Here is a 16,956-nt window from a genome sequence, read left to right on the forward strand (position 1 = left end):
TAAGCATTTTCATACCAATACTCATTATCATTACAGTGAAATCAGTTCATTAACATCTTCAGGATTATACTGTGGGTCTGAATTTTTTGGGACTTGATTCCATTAATAAAGTAGAATCACGTTTACATGAGGTAAATGAAATCTTTTCATATATGTCAAAATCTTGGAGTCAACTTATGAATAGAATCATAGAATCCTTACAGTGTGGAACCAGGGCATTCAGCCCATCGAGTCCACACCGACCCTCCAAGGACCATCCCACTCAGACCCATCCCCCTACCCTATCTCTGTAACACTGCACTTCCCACAGCTAACCCACCTAGCCTGCACATCCCTAGACACTATGGACAATTTAAACACAGCCAATCCACCTAAGCAGCATGTCTTTTAACATGTGATCAACTTTCACAGTATACAGTAAATCCTTAAAAACATTTTCCTGTAACTCATGTCCACATATTTGTTCATCCACAGGAAATAACTTTTGCAAAAACATAGAGACCGATGATATCAAACATTCTGACAACATTATCCAACAATTCATTGTAATTGCAGGGCGCCTAGTTCTCCTATTTCAGCACTTTCACACTGCTGGGCTTGTCTCAAACAGAACAATAATTCTGTACACCCATTCTCTTTGTCCTCCATCTGTCAAAACTCCCCACTGCCAGTGGTTCTCAAAGTCTTCTTAGAATTCTGTGCATTGGTCATTCTTAGCCAGATTTCTCAATACAGTCCAAAAGCTCAAAATGTTAGAAGTGCTAAGTCAATCTTGCTCAATCCTTTTGGAAGTTCTTCCTCCTGTGTACTGTTTCTCTCCAAAGCTAGAATTTTTAAACTTCCATTGCCTGTTTTTGAACTCCTGGTATTTCAGGAGTCTCAACATGTCTGGATGTGTCTTGCTGCACTCCACTTGGAACCTGTAGTTGCTTGGTCAAGTGACTTATAGCAGCCATATTTTTTAGCTTCTTGGGTTCAATTAGAGTCAGTTAGTTTTTTAAAAATATCAATAATGTTATCAAGCCTTTGCTCATGATAGCAGCACTACAGACAGTCTGCATTTTTAACAAGTGAGATTGCCCTCCTATTAACAGTGAAACTGAAGTTTTTGAGAAGATTTGTAGCTCGGGTTGTGGATGAGGAGGCGCACTGACTATGTTTGTCATTTTTATAAATGACTTGGATGCAGGCATAGGTGGATGGGTTAGTAAGTTTGTAGATGACGCTAAGGTCGGTGGAGTGGTGGACAGTGTGGAAGAATGTTGCAGGTTGCAGGGAGACTTGGATAAACTGCAGAATTGGGCTGAAAGGTGGCAAATGGAGTTTAATACCGATAAATGTGAGGTGATTCACTTTGGGAGGAATAATAGGAAGGCAGAATACCGGGTCAATGGAAAGATTCTTGGTAGTGTGGATGGGCAGAGGGATCTTGGTGTCCATGTGCATAGATCCCTGAAAGTTGCCACCCAGGTGATAGTGCTGTTAAGAAGTCTTACGGTGTGTTAGGTTTTATTGGTAGAGGGATTGAGTTCCGGAGCCGTGAGGTCATGCTGCAACTGTACAAAACACTAGTGCGGCCTCATTTGGAATATTACGTGCAGTTCTGGTCGCCCCATTACAGGAAGGATGTGGAAGCATTGGGAAAGGTGCAGAGGAGATTTACCAGGACGTTGCCTGGTCTGGAGCGCAGGCCCTATGAAGAAAGGCTGAGGGACTTGGGTCTGTTCTCATTCGAGAGAAGAATGCTAAGAGGGGATTTAATAGAGACATAGAAGATGATCAGAGGATTAGATAGGGTGGACAGTGAGAGACTTTTTCCGAGGATGATGACTTCAGCTTGTACAAGGGGCCATAGCTACAAACTGAGGGGTGATAGATTTAAGACAGATGTCAGAGGCAGGTTCTTTACTCAGAGAGTGGTAAGGGCGTGGAACGCCCTGCCTGCCAATGTAGTTAACTCAGCCACATTAGGGGCATTTAAACAGTCCTTGGATAAGCATATGGATGATGATGGGATAGTGTAGGGGGAGGGGCTGAGATTAGTTCACAGGTTGGCGCAACATCGAGGGCCGAAGGGCCTGTTCTGTGCTGTATTGTTCTATGTTCTGTGTTCTATGTTACGTAGCAGGGTGACAAAATGTCTGCTATCAAACACGCCGGCTCGGCGAGCAAGCCTACAACGTCAGTGAAAATGACTCTTTAAACATCTTGTAGATTCACCATAATGTCCTTGCAGCTTGAGCCCCACATTGATGTCTCTTTGATAAACAGTGGGTGTGTCATTTTGAATGAAGTCAAATGCAGTTAGACACTAGACATCAGTTACCTATCAAATGCTGTCCTTACAACTCTGCAATTAGTATTGCAACTGCAATATATCAATGCAGAGTTGTGAAAATTGAGAAGCATGGTGGTCTTTCTCTTCGCTGATCACAGAGAGTGAGAAGTAGTTTGTGACTTTGGGTCATTCTGGAGAATTTCACACTGTAAGCCAATACTTCTCTCATGAAGCTCCAGTCCTACAGGTATTGCTCTCCTTCCCTCTTTATACGCACTTTGGAGAAATTATTGGTGCCTCACTGGCTGGGCCTCCAGCATCTATTGCTTCTCTCCATCTGCCTGAAAAACACTGAATACAGGATGCCTTTGGAAAGACCTTTGCAATTCAGTCATCTTTCTGAACACTGAGAGAGCTGGAAATTCAAAACCTCTGTGTTTCAGAAAGCCACATGACACTGTTCAGGAAAATAAAGCTGAAAACTTCAGAAATTCCAAATTATGCCAGTATTAGATGATTGTTTGCCCTCTATGCCTGGGTTTCTCAGCATCCAGAAAGCCAGTGTAAATCCAGCAAATGTATAATATGTCTAGTTTGAGGCCAGAGTTGTGTCAATGAATGACATCGGTTTATAAAAAAGAAACCAGACACTTATTCCTGAATTCCCTTCATAGTTCATCCTGAAACTCATCATTAAATCATACTTACACTGTTATTTCAACTTGGATATTAGGCAAATTTCCATCTCTGATCTTGGCAGTAATAGTCAACAGGAGTTTAGAATTTTGGTCTGTAAGGCCTTGATTTTAACTTGGCTGTGGCAGGTGACAAATGATCCTCACCACAGCAGCATGAGACTGGGTCTCATTTGTTTGTCCCTAGTCAGTTTCCCACCCAAAACCTGGAAAGTAGTTGAGGCTGGTAGGCAGGCAGGAATACCAAACTGGGCAACAGGATGAACTGTGTTTCAGAGATAGTAGGAACTGCAGATGCTAGAGAATCTGAGATAACAAGGTGTAGAGCTGGATGAACACAGCAGGCCAAGCAGCATCGTAGGAGCAGGAAAGTTGACATTTCGGGCCTTTTCTGAAGAAGGGTCTTGGCCCGAAACGTCAGCCTTCCTGCTCCTCTGATGCTGTTTGGCCTGCTGTGTTCATCCAGCTCTACACCTTGTTATCTCAGGATGAACTGTGCCCTAGATTTGTATAAGTTGCCAGCTTCACCTAACCCCACAAGTAATTTTTTTTTTAAAAAGCAAAATGCTAAAAGGACTTAGTTTGCCTGGCGCCAGACGCCTCTCCCCAGTCGGATTTGGATCACTGCCCAGATCTCTAATTACATCATTTATTTTAACTTGTTCATGGAATGTGAGCATTGCAGTTATTGCCAATGTCTAATTGGCCATAAGAGGCTGGTGATGAGCCACTGCAAGCCATGTGATGTCAGTACATTGTTCTTTTTCTGGTGGTTTGATACAACTGATTGGCTTGCTAGGCCACAGCAGAGGCCATTCAAATGTCAACCACATTTCTGTATGTCTGGAGTCACATGTAAAACAGGATCAGGACGGCAGATTTCCTCCCCTGAAGGATAGCTGTGGAGCAGATGGGTTCTGAGAACAATCCGGTAGTTTCAAAATCATTGAGGTTAGCAATTTATCCTGGAAATTTAAACTCCTCCCCCACCCCCACCCCCCTTCCCAGTTGCCATAGTGAGATTCAGCTTCACATCTCTACAGGATTAGTGCAGGCCTCTGGATTATTTGTCGTGTAAATTTACCATTGTGCTCTCAATCTCCTAGCTGTCCAACCCTGTGCATTTAGAGAAAGACCCACTGGTTCTGGCAGATACTCTTTAAAATGTGGGATCCATGGTGAGTATCTAAGATCCCTACAGTGCGAAAACAAGCCATTCAGCCCATCGAGTCCACACCGGCTCTCGAAGAGCATCCCCCCCATCCTTGTAATTCCATGGTTAATCCATCTAGCCTACACACCTTCACACTGTGGGAGGAAACCAGAGGAACCCATGCAGACACAAGGAAAATGTGCAAACTCCACACTCCCAAGGGTGAAATCGAACCTTAACCCCTGGTGCTGTGAGGCAGCAGTGCTAACCACTGAGCCACCGTGCAGCACCTGGCTAACTTTAACCCTGTCCCTACCAAGTTTTTCTGCAGGATGGATGGAGATAAAACTGTTAGTCTACGAATCTGGCCGTCTTTATCAAAGTTGTGGTCGAAGTTCTCTCGGACAGTCCAAGTTATGCAGAATAAAGTTATTTTCTGACCAAATATTCCAATCTGGAACCTTCTCTCTTGCCATTTTAGAGCCTCAAAATGCACCCACTGAGGTGGATGGGATAAACCTGGAAGAAATTCGTGAATTTGCAAAGAATTTTAAGATCCGGCGATTGTCCCTTGGCTTGACGCAGACACAGGTTGGACAAGCGCTGAGTGCTGCAGAGGGACCAGCGTACAGCCAGTCAGCTATCTGCAGGTAACACACCAAACAGAGGTGCTATTTCAAACCTAGCGGGGGCAGCAGGAATGATATCTAACAGGGGAAAATAAGGGTTGAGAAGAATAATTTCCATGCAGAGATAAAAAGAAATAAAACATCACAGAAGTTGGACATTTGAAATAGCCAGAAAAAGCTGAAAAATGCACAGTTCCTTAACCAGAACTGGAAATATTTTAACATTGCTATAACCTCCTTGTTTCAATCAGTTACTTCAATGAACATACACATCAGTGAACTGAGGCCCAATCTAAAAGGCTGCACAGAAAGCAGTGCAGACGGCATCCATTGCTATCCTCAATGTTAAGCTTCATATTCTCCACAAAGCAGGAGAAACAATACTTACAATACATCAGGTGACTTTTGATTTCTTAACAGGCCACTTGATTAGACTAGGACGTAGTTGACAAGAAATATCTTGCGTTTGATTCCTGGGGCAGAATTTTCCCTGCAGACATCTCAGCCTAACCCCTGTGGTCAGGCTCGAATGGAGTGAGAACCCCACACTGAAGACAGGGGCCGGCCTGCTATTTTCTTCAAATTGGCCAATTAGAGAGCCAAAGAGCAGGCTCACCAATCTAATAAAGAATGACAGGTAGGCTCTTGAAGCTGGGCAGCCAGTAAGAGACTTGGAAGAAGCAGCAGAATTCCCAGACAGGTAACTGAAAGAAAGGGTGTCTCAAATTTGAAACTTAAAATGAAAAACAGATCAAGCAGCTGTGAGTACGCATGCTTGAGATATAAGCATCACTGACTGGGTCAGTATTTTTGCCCATCCCTCAGAAAGATGGCAGTAGATTATATTCTTGAACCATTAAAGCATAATGAACTGCTACCACTCACTAGCTTTCTCAGCTATTTAGAGGGCAGTTAAGAGTCTGGAGGCACATGTGGGTCGGACTAGGTTAGGACAGCAGTTTCCTCCCTTAAAGGACTTCAGTGAGGCAGAGGGGTTTTCACAGCAATTAAGTCATTTGCCAATTACTAAAGCTAGCTTTTCATTCCAAATTGTTCCCATCAACTCAATTAAAATTCCCTAACAACCGCAATGGAATTTCACCTCATGTTTTTGGATCACCTTCTGTGTATTGATCTAGTAACAGAGTCATCAACTAACAACCTCTGTGCTACCGTCTGCCATTTATATGTTCAAGTTACTTAAAGCTAAGTAGGAATTAGCAACGGGTTGGATGACAAAATACCAGACAAGACTTCCCAGAAATAGTCTTACCCACACTGAATACCTGGTCAGGTATAGTGCTGCAGCAACAGTGGGCATGGTTTTAATTTGGCAACTTACACTGAAAGATGATTTTTTTTAGCCGCTTTTATTTCCCTTTGTATTTGGTTTTTATGGTGTTGTCAAAGTTTTCATCAACTGCTTTTTGCTATATAACCCTCATTACGTACTCCCTCTTCCATTCTAAAGTCAAGAAGGTGAGAATACGTCTTGATCTGTCTTTGTGGAGCAAATCAAGAGGCAATGGAAGCAGAGGATGTATGGCAAGCACCCACATCCCTACTTCAGAAATAACATGGCAATGTGGTCTTAGCTTCACTTGATCCAGGAAGAGTGCTTGCCCTTCATGTGGGAAGACATGAAGGCCAGCTAGGTCAAATATTGCAACCCCATTCCACCGTGGTCACTGCTCAAGAGCCATAGCAATCCAAAACACTTCCTCTGAAGACATGACAACATTGGTACCATGTGAAAAAAAACTCCAAAAGCTGCTTAACTGCTGTTTAAAAACCCAGCTAGTTCACTCTCGTAATTCAGGGAAAGAAGCTGCCAACCCCACCCTGTTTGGGTTACATATGACTCTAGTCCTGTGCCACTTGATTGATTTTTTTTTAATGTCCTCTGAAAGGGCCTGGCAGGTCAGTACCTAGAACAATATTCTTTTAACAACAAGGGATGGGCAAAAGAGACATTTGCTTATGTCAAGCATATCCTGTAAATAGTTCTTTTATTTTTGAAAAGGTCTATCAAATGTGTACAGGTACATTAAATATATCGATGATTGTGCTGGAGTTGTAAATTGCATCCACTTATTCATTGACAATTAACAGCAGCAGGACAGGATACTGCCATTTTGCCAAATTTAGAGTGGCAAGATTTTCCAGGGAGATTGTGCCATCATGGCCGTTGAAGTCTCGAGATCACTGCTATCATCTCTGTAAATATCAAGGATTCTGCTGTTTGTCTGTCTGACTTCTTTGCAACAAGCACCATGCCTCATGCAGTCAAATGCTCCCTCTCCTGGAAGTTGTCACAATGCCCTCATTCTCAAGGTAGTCCAGTGCTCCCGCACTCTGTCACCCAGCAGGTAGCTGTGTGCTTTCCCCCCAAGGTCATGAGCTGAGCAGCAGTGTAACAAGATCCATTTATCCCAAGTCACCACTAAACTACTTTGAGGGGTAATGGGTCTGCATGAAATGCAAAATTCAATAACACAAGGGGGTGCAGGGATGGTCATGTGCGATTAAGCCACTTCCAATGCTGGTAGCAGACAAGGCTTATTTATATGGCTGTAGCAATCAGTCAGTGCTAAGTGTGCTGTTGTGTGCCTGGTTTGTCCAAGCAGGAGGTGTAAAAGTGTGAGAGACTAGCACAAGTTCACTATTGATGTATCATGACTCATATCTCTGAAAGGGGAGGTGCCTTTTGACTGGAGCAGATGCTCGAAGTGGGTATGAAAGAGTCTCTGATGTTTGACTTGGTAGACTCGTGCCTATGATGAGGCAGGTGAAGAGTGAACTCTGCAGTGCAGCACTGGAGATCTTGCTGCATTTGGTCGACTCAAAAGGAGAGATCCTCTATTCATAAGGACCAAGGCACCCTCCAGACCATCGCTACGAATGCAGCTGAAGCAAATAGTCTTTGCTCTCAGTGTCTGTATTTCACTCCTAAGGACCTGGATGCAGTACTGTAGGAAGTTCATTGACCTCTCACAAGTGATCAAGGTTAGTGAATGTCTCTTTAAATTCCATCTCCAAATGCATGCAGCGCTCGCATCAGACAATGCTTGATGCACCATATCCCCATCACTCACATACCAGCAATTTCCATCAATCAGGTTTTATACTGAACAGTCATTACTTCAGCTCAACCTCGCACACTTAATACTGCTGTCAAGCTCACAACTACACCATATACACTTATGTCTGTTCAACGGTGACAGGCAGATTGGACCAGATGATACAGTTCCCTCTCTTTTTCAGGTCAAGAGCATTCACAGCCAAAGATAGCAGCAGCTACCCAGCAGAGGGCAGGCATTGCTGCATCTTCTCCCCCATATGGAGACATAGCCTAACTAAGGCCCTAACCAGCAGTGGAAGTGAAAGCACCAAAGATGATGGTATGCTCATCGCCATTCTTCGTCCTCACATACCACTCTCCCCTCATCCCACAGTTGTTTCTTATTGCCACGTTGCTGGTAATGAAAGTACGTACCTCTTTGTTTCCATCTCTCATCACCTTCGCAATCCGACCCTTGTGTCTTTCTCCTCTCAGATGCCTAAGAACTGACACCTGGGTAGGCAGTTGGGGAAGAAGAAGAGGTGGAAGAGCAAGAAGACGGTGCTTCACCTTCAGCACTGACACTCACTCTCCCACTCACAGCCACCAGCTCAGATACAACAACACAGCGAACTTAGAGGTGGAAGCTGCATGTGCTGAAAGCCGGGGCCTGAGTAACCTGCAAATAGAGTGAAGTGAAAGGATAGTGCGGCTGCCAGCTCACCAGGGCAGGGTTGTGCGTATTTTGTGGTCGGTAGGACCCAGATGAGGACTTCACAGAAAATAGTTGATGCAAATGTGCACAGAGATGTTTGCTACATTGACATGCTAATCACAGAGTCAAGAGCATGAGGAGTCCAATGCCAGTCTTGCACAGGGTTCTGCGTATAGCTTGGAGCCCATTCTTTCTAGCACGGAAGTGGGGGTACGACCGGCACAGTGGACCCAACCCTTCTGCAGCATCTGATGGCTGATGAGTCAAGTTCCACTACAACAGAGACAGAATCCATTCTGACTCTGAGTGCCGTGATGGTTGATGAGAGTGGAGTTACGTAAGTTCAGTTTGCTGCCATGCAAACTCAGTCTGCTGTTGCCAGAGCTGCTGATAACCTGTGCTTTAAGGAGCTTGCAGGTTCTTACCATACTGTAGCTACCTGGCCTCCAACATAACACTCGGATTGCTGAGGTGCCGTGACATGGGAGCTGCTGTGACTCCTTGGAGTACGAGCCTGCTGTCCTCCCATGGGACTGACAACATTCCTGCTCCCAGCCCTGCAATCTGAAACCGGACGCAGTTGAATCTAGTCAAATTGCAGACTCACTTGTGGGCATCCTGCAAGGTCACTTGTGGTTTGCCCGCAGTGAAAATGCACCGCCTTCCACCAGTCATGCTGCAGCCCTGTGAGGTTACACTCGTGTGGGTCTTTGCCTGTCCTCGTGCTCCGACAAGACAGGCATTGAGAGTGAATAGTTGAGGTTCCATTGGTTTGTTTGATAAAAGTTGCTTTTGATTGATTGATTGTTTGGACAAATTTTATCCTAGCACTGTGACCAAAAGAACACAGTGATCAGCAGTAACAGAAGGAAGGCACTGTGTGGCACTTGTGATGAAGGGGGCAGTTGGTGTCGTGCTCACTATTGCAGTCAGATGAATTGATCGGTAAGAGCCTGGTTCGAAAGGAACTAGTCGCCTCCTCTTTTCTTCCTGCTCCTCATCTTCCTCTTTATCTTCTCCTGCTGTTCCAACATGATCGCAGAGCTGTAGAGGCTACAGTACATACTAAGCCATGATACGTGCTGTGCTAAGTAGTGCAGGAATCCTCCAGAACAGTCTGGGCAGTGGCAGCATTGCTGAAGCACCCCAGTAGGCTGCTCAACTACATTTAGTATTGACAGCATGGCTGTTTTAACTGATGCTTGATTTGTGCAGCAAAGGCACGAGCCACACAGTCAAAGTATTACCCTTTGCCACACATTGGCTGCCCTCTGATTTTTTTAAGGTGACTCAAATGCTGATGGTCCATTGGACTGGTGCAGAATAAATGCAAGGTTTCTGTTGTCAGGCATTAACTGACTTCTTAGATTGAGGATGGCCACACATCGGTTACAGGTTGAGGCAGTGGAAATTACTGCGGTTACAGTTCCTCTCTGGATTTGCATACTGTGTCCACAAAGTAATGGGTACAGTCAGTGACCACCCTGCAACATGTGGAATCCTGACGAAGCCACATGCCCACTTTGCCTGCTTTCTTCTGGCACAAGAGAACGCAATTGTTTACTGTCTCTTTGTGTACAGGGTATGAGTGGCCTCCCTTATACAACAGTGAACAGTGAGCTGTGAGTTGTTGGAGATGTCATCTGTTCCAGGGATTCCCTTGTAAAACGTTCAAAGTCTTTGTCACTTTTACAGCTACAAGCAGCATTGCCCTTGGCCAGCTCTGAGGCTACAGAACTGCCAACAACAGACAGCAACTATCTGAGCACCTCCTCAGTGAAATAGAAACAGTGGCCACATTGTTCCTGGCTGAGGGTGAAGTTGGAGAATTGTTCAATAAAGGCCCCAAATAGATGTGGTCAGGTGCTGAGCTCATTTTTCTCCCTCTTCCTGCTCCCTCGTCATGCAGGTTGTCCTTGCTGTCATCTGATCTCATTCTCCCTATCATTCTGCAGGAATCATCCTGGCTGGGAAATATAACGCAGTTCCTTCATTGTCTCTAGTCAGAATCCCAGAACTAGAAGCTAGCGTCGGGACAATATTTCCAACAATTGACCACTCCTGATAAACTTCATTAAGTTTAAGCAGTGATACAGCCCACCAGACATGGTTACTAACTCACCAACAGCTTGAGAAATCATTCGTCAATGAACCTGAAAGTGATTGTCACTTGTTTGTTGCAAGTGGCTGTTGCTTTGCAAGCCAGTGTTTTTTGCCCTTGTGAAGGTGGTGGTGTAGCTGCCTTATTGAATGGCTACAGTCCTTAGGGTATAGGTACACCCACACTGCTGTTAAGGAGGGAGGTACAAGATTTTGAACCACAGACACTGAAAGAACATATACTTCCAAGTCAGGATGGTGAGTGGCTTAGAGGAGAATTGCAGGGGTGGTGTTTCCATGTATCTACTATCCTTGTCCTTCCATGACCACCAGCTGTTTCCGTCTTGCGATGACCAGATCTTTCTGCATCAAAGTCTGATATTGTCAGCTGTGACTGGAAGTGTGTCCAGAAATTTAACCATTATAGTGTATGGTGTATGCAGCAGTGGGAGGTGGCTCAATGCATCCGCATTTGCTACTTGGCCTCCCAGACTATTCCAATTTGTAATTACACACACTTAGTATTAGAGCCCACTGTTGAATTTGGCCTGAAGCTATGGGAGGCACTGCCTTGTCCTCTTTCTGTAGACCTAGCAGGAGTTTTTGGTCTGTTATTATTACAAATTTACATCTGTAAAGATACTGGTGGAACTTCCTGACTCCAAATATGCGTAACAAACCTTCCTTCTCTATCTGGGTATATTTACACTCTGCATTAGCCAAAGTCCTGGATGCATATGCTATTGGGCGTTCCTCTCCATTGAGCCAACTATAAGCTAATACTGCCCTGATGCTGTACAGGGAGACATCACATGCCAATACCAGATCTCGCTTGGGATCGTGGTGTACCAACACCTTTGGACAACAATACCTGCTTCTTCACTTCCCTAAAGGCTACATCTTGGCTACATGACCATTTCCAAGGCTGACCTTTTTTCAGTAGCAGATGTAAGGGTGCCAGGATGGAGGCCAGGTTATGTATGAACTTTCCATAGTAATTCACCATCCCAAGGAAAGACCTAAGCTCTGGTACTGACGTGGGAGCTGGGGCATTTTTAATGGCCCTCACTTTATCTTCCAACGGGTGTAACCCCGTCTTGTCTACTCTGTAGCCCAGGTAGGTCACCTGGGATGACTGGAACACAATTTTCCCTTCGAAGGCGTATGCATAGAGAAATGTCTAAGGACTGTGTCCAAGCTCTCTAAGTGTTCCTTACTGGTCTTCCCTGTTATTAGCACGTCAGCAAGATAAATGGTGACCTGAGGTAAGCCTTGTTAAAAAAAAAATTGTCCATTGTCTGCTGAAAAATGGCGCAGGCTGTCAGTACCCCAGACAGCAGTCTCATATATTGGTATGAACTCTTACGGGTATCAATTGTACCATACTTCTGGGACTCCTCATCTAACCACAGTTGCAAGTACACATATCTCATGTCCAGCTTCATGAAGGACAGCCCCCTGCCAGCGTTGTGTATAAACCCTCTATGCGAGGCATTGGGTATTTATCCAGCTGTGAAAAGCAGTTTAGAGTTTGTTTCAAATCCCCACAAAGGCAAACCAACCCAATGGACTTTACAACTGGTGTGATCGGGTGCTACCCATTCCACAAACTGGACTGGTTTGATGATTCCTTCGCTTCCCTGACTCCTGATTTCTGCTTCTACTTTTATCTGTAAGGCATATGACCATAAGACCATAAGTCATGGAGTGGAAGTAAGGCCATTCGGCCCATCAAGTCTACTCTGCCATTTAAATCATGGCTGATGGGCATTTCAACTCTACTCTCCCTATAGCCCTTGATTCCTTGTGAGATCAAGAATTTATCAATCTCTGCCTTGAACACATTTAACATCTCGATCTCCACTGCACACCACTCTCTGGCTGAAGAAATGTCTCCTCATTTCCGTTTTAAATTTACCCCCGCTAATTCTAAGGCTGTGCCCACGGGTCCTAGTCTCCCCGCCTAATGGAAACAACTTCCCAGCATCCACCCTTTCTAAGCCATACATTATCTTGTAAGTTTCTATTAGCTCTCCCCTCAGCCTTCTAAACTCTAATGACTACAATCCCAGGATCCTTAGCCGTTCATCGTACGTTAAACCTACCATTCCAGGGATCATCTGTACTGGGTGTATGGCACTATATATGGCACTGGGTGGGCTGTGCAAAATCATGGAATTGCTTCCTGGTCAGCATGCAAGCTGGCCTTGGCTCTTTTGGTAGTCCATAGACCTTCCTGAAGGAATTTAATTAAGACTTCACTCAAGCATCCATTTTCTAATCAAAAAATGTTGAGCCAATTTAAGCAAATCTTTCTCAACCAGCTTCGCCCCATCAAAACTGGAACTGAAGGTGTACCCTTAATCTGGAAAGGTTCCTCAGTATAAGTTCTCAGTTTAGCTGAGGTCTTGCACACAGTTAAGGGTCGGGTTCAGGGCAAAATTTGTTAAAGACTGGTTCTGTGATCACTGAAATGACTGTGCCAGTCTCAAGAGATAACAAGGTGTGAAGCTGGATGAACACAGCTGGCCTGCTGTGTTCATCCAGCTCCACACTTTGTTATCTCAGATTCTCCAGCATCTGCAGTTCTCATTATCTCTGTGCCAGTCTCAAACTCTGTTAGAACTGGGTGACCGTTTAACCAGACGTTTATTTTGATTGGTTCTGATTTAGGTGTTGGTAAGCAATTTAACTGTTCCCACCCAGATATATGTGGGCTTTTCAGGGTGTGAACTCTCTTGGATACTGACCTATGAGTTTCTTACTCCATTTAGGTCTCGTGGGACTCTTTGCTGTCTTGAGTCCACATACCGGCAGCAACTACAATGGCTTCCTGGTCCAGATCCTGAAGATATTTTTAACTTTTTTTTTAAAGGCTTGGCTTTGTTTTGGAGTTTTGCTGTGGGCTGACTTGGAGTCCCTCTGCTCAGGATATGTCCTGAGTGAGGCTCTGCAATTGCCTTCACTCAAGAGGTATCCCCCAAGCTCAGTGGCGAGTGTGCCCACTTCCACTGGCATACTCTGTAACTCATATACTCCACTTGCTGCATTTTCTAATGGCAAAGCAGTTGTAGTGCTTGTTTGAAGTTCATTTGGGCTTCAGCTAGTAGGTGCTTTTGCATGGTTATGTCGTTAGTCTCATTATCAAACAGTCCCTCAGCATTTCTTTTAGGATTAAACCAAAATCACATGCCACTGCTAGTCATTTTAACCTCATCAAAAATCCCAATATGGATTCCCCTGGTTCTCAAGTTGCTGAGTAAAACCAATAGCGTTTCAGAATTAGGGGAGGCTTGGAGTTGGGGTTGAACCAAGTCCGTCAGCCCTTAAAAGGTTTCAATATGTGGTGCCTCCGGGTAAGTTACGTTCCTAATAACCAAAAAAGCTGCGGGTCCACAAGCTGGCAGAAGAATTATTCGTTGGGGCAGACAAAGAACAATGTCATTTGCCTGGAAAAATGTGTGACTTCTTTCCACGTACTGGGCTCAGTCTTCGATGACAGGATCGAATGAGTCAATCTTCCCAAATAACCACATAATGCCAGAAATGCTTACTCCAAATCAAAGATGACTATTGCAAGCTAATCTCTTCATGGACATGTTTTTCTCTCATTGCCACTGAAATAGCTCCACAAAGGCTGGTATCCCATCGCCAAATCACCCTTAATTTACATGTGCATAGTACATTGGGCTTCAGATAGTAGTCACTTTTGCATGTTATGTCATTAACCCCACATAATAAATGGTCTCTCAGCATCTCATTAAGGGTTAAACCAAAGTCACATGCCTCTGCCAGTCGTCCTAACCTCGTCAAAAATACCAATACAGATTCCCTTGGTTCTGAAATTGCTGAGTACAACCAGTAGCGTCCCAGAATTAGAGGAGGCTTGGAGTTGTAATATTCCCTAACAAAATCCATAAATTAAGGATTCTTTCTTGAAAGGTCTTAATATCTGGTGGCTCAGGAATGTCAGGCTCCTGATAACCGAAAAAAAAATGGTGGGTCCGCAAGCTGTCAGGAGAATTACTTGTTGCTTTTCATTTGCCCCAATGTCAGTTGCCCAGAAAAAAATAATGCATTGCTTCCAAATACTGGGCCCAGTCTTTGACAGCACGATTGAATGAGTCAGTTTTCCCAACTACTGGCATGATGCCAGAAATGCTTAACTTAAACTTAAAGATGACAGTTGCAAGCTAATTTCTTCTTGAGTGTACTTTTCTCATATCGTCCTAGAGGCCGGTATCCATCACCAAGTTACCTTTAATTTATACTTGGACACTCATTGACACTGATCCAGCTCCTCAGAGCCACCTTTCAGAGTGAACAGAAACTCTGAGACTCCTGTTTATATCTGTCAGCCAGGGCTCCTTAATTGGACCAGGTTAACAGCCCCAATCAGGGAACTCATATGAAGTCTACCTGGGTAACCTCATTACAGTCACTACAGGCACTACCCCAAAGAACTCTTGCAGAGATATCACACAGCTGAGATTACTGACGTCCAACAACCACAACTATCTTCCTATGTGCTAAGTATGAATAAAGCCAATAGATAAAGTTTTTGTTTATTTCTGTTGACTCCAATTTTGCAGGAGATCCTTGATGCCACACTCAGTTATATGCTGCCTTGATGTCAAGGGCTGTCACTCATCTCACCTCTGGAATTTAGCTCTTTTGTCCATGTTTGAACCAAGGCTGTGATGAAGTCAGGAGTTGAGTGGCCCTGGTGGAACCCAAACTGGGTGTCACCAAGCAGGTTTTTGCTCAGCAGGTGCTGCTTGATAGCCCTGTTACTGACATCATCCATCACTTTACTGTTGATTGAGAGTAGACTGATGGGGCGGTAATTGACTGGGTTTGATTTGTCCTGCTTTTTGTGTACAGGGCATACCTGAGCAATTTTCCAAATACTTGGGTAGATGCCAGTGTTATAACTGTACTAAGAGTTTGGCTCAGGGAGTGATAAGTTCTGGAGTACCAGTCTTTAGTACTATTGCCGGAATGTTGTCAGGGCTCATAGCCTTTTTAAGTATCCAGTGCCTCCAAATGGCCCTTGATATCGCGTAGAGTGAATCAAATTGGCTGATGTTTAGTATCTGTGAGGCTGAGGTCTGCTGGATTAGACTGAGATGGATCATCCTTCAGTGAGTTGTTTAATTGTTGACCACTGTTCACAACTAGATGTGGCAGGACTGCAGAGCTTCGATCTGATCCATTGGTTGTGGGATCACTTGGCTCTGTCTGTCACTTGCTGATTATACTTTGGTGTGCAAGAAGTCCTGTTTGGTGGCTTCACCAGGTTGATACCTCACTTTCAGGTATGCCTGTTGCTGCTCCTGGCATGCCCTCCTGCACTCTCCATTGAACCAGGGTTGATCCCCTGGCTTGATGGTAATGGAGAGAAAGGGTTGTGAGTGGGGAATGTGCCAAGCTGTGAGGTTACAGATTATGGTTGAATACAATTCACACAGCCCCTCATGGATGCCTAGTCTTGAGTTGCTGTATCTATTGTGCGCCTGTTCCATTGAACACGGCAGTAATGTCACACAACATGATGGAGGGTGTCCTCAGTGTGATGGCAGGACTTCTCCACAAGAACTGTGTAATGGTCACTCCAACCAACACTGTCACAGACAGATGCATCTGCAACTGTTAGATTGGTGAGGATGAGGTCTTATTGTTTCTCCCTTCTGTCAGTTCACCCACTCTTTGCAGGATAAGTCTGCCTGAAATGTCCTTCAGCTCAGTCAATAGTAATGTTTCCAAGCCATCAAAGCCCCTCACTCAGAGTAAACTCCTATTACCCTCTTCTTAAAGTGCTGTTCAACCTGCAAGAATACTGATTCATCAGTTCAGTTTGTTGCTTGACTAGTCTGTGGACAGCTTTCCTATTCTCAGCACAACTCTCTGGGCATTAATGAGGAAGAGTTTGTAGAGTCAACTAACCTGGCTATACCTTTGTCCTTTCCGTTGCCTCGGACGATGCTGATTAGTCAAGGATCTGTAAGCATTTATTCTTCTTAGACTTTGTCTGAGCAATACAGGTAAGTGGCTCGCTGGATGGGCCATTTCAAAGGGCAGTTAAAAGTCATCCACATTACTGCGGGTCTGGAGTCACATGTAAGCCAGACAGGGTAAGGATGGCAGGTTTCTTTCCCCTGAAGGACATTGGTGAGACAGATGGGTTTTTACAGCAACAGATATCAGTTTTTTTCACAGTAACCAATACTGAAGCTAGTTTTTTTCCTCCAGATTGATTTCCAACAGTGAATATAAATTCCCCTAGCTGTTTTGGTGGCACTTGAACCTGTGCCTTCAGATCTTT

General features: G+C 44.5%; 1 protein-coding gene across 4 annotated transcripts in view; it reads left to right on the forward strand.

Annotated features, from left to right (window-relative positions):
* Window positions 1-16,956, forward strand: part of pou6f1 (POU class 6 homeobox 1) — a 186,346-nt gene that overhangs the window by 154,181 nt on the left and 15,209 nt on the right. For 3 of the 4 annotated variants that reach the window (XM_059643392.1, XM_048523309.2, XM_048523308.2), the window contains one exon: window positions 4,608-4,776. In XM_059643392.1, coding sequence (XP_059499375.1) covers window positions 4,608-4,776 — 169 coding nt within the window. Of the gene's footprint in view, window positions 1-4,607; window positions 4,777-13,405; window positions 13,634-16,956 lie in introns of those variants that run through there. The other variant, XM_059643393.1, reaches the window with a different exon arrangement.

This window comes from Stegostoma tigrinum, chromosome X, assembly GCF_030684315.1.
Source record: "Stegostoma tigrinum isolate sSteTig4 chromosome X, sSteTig4.hap1, whole genome shotgun sequence".
In the NCBI taxonomy this organism is placed as follows: Eukaryota; Metazoa; Chordata; class Chondrichthyes; order Orectolobiformes; family Stegostomatidae; genus Stegostoma; species Stegostoma tigrinum.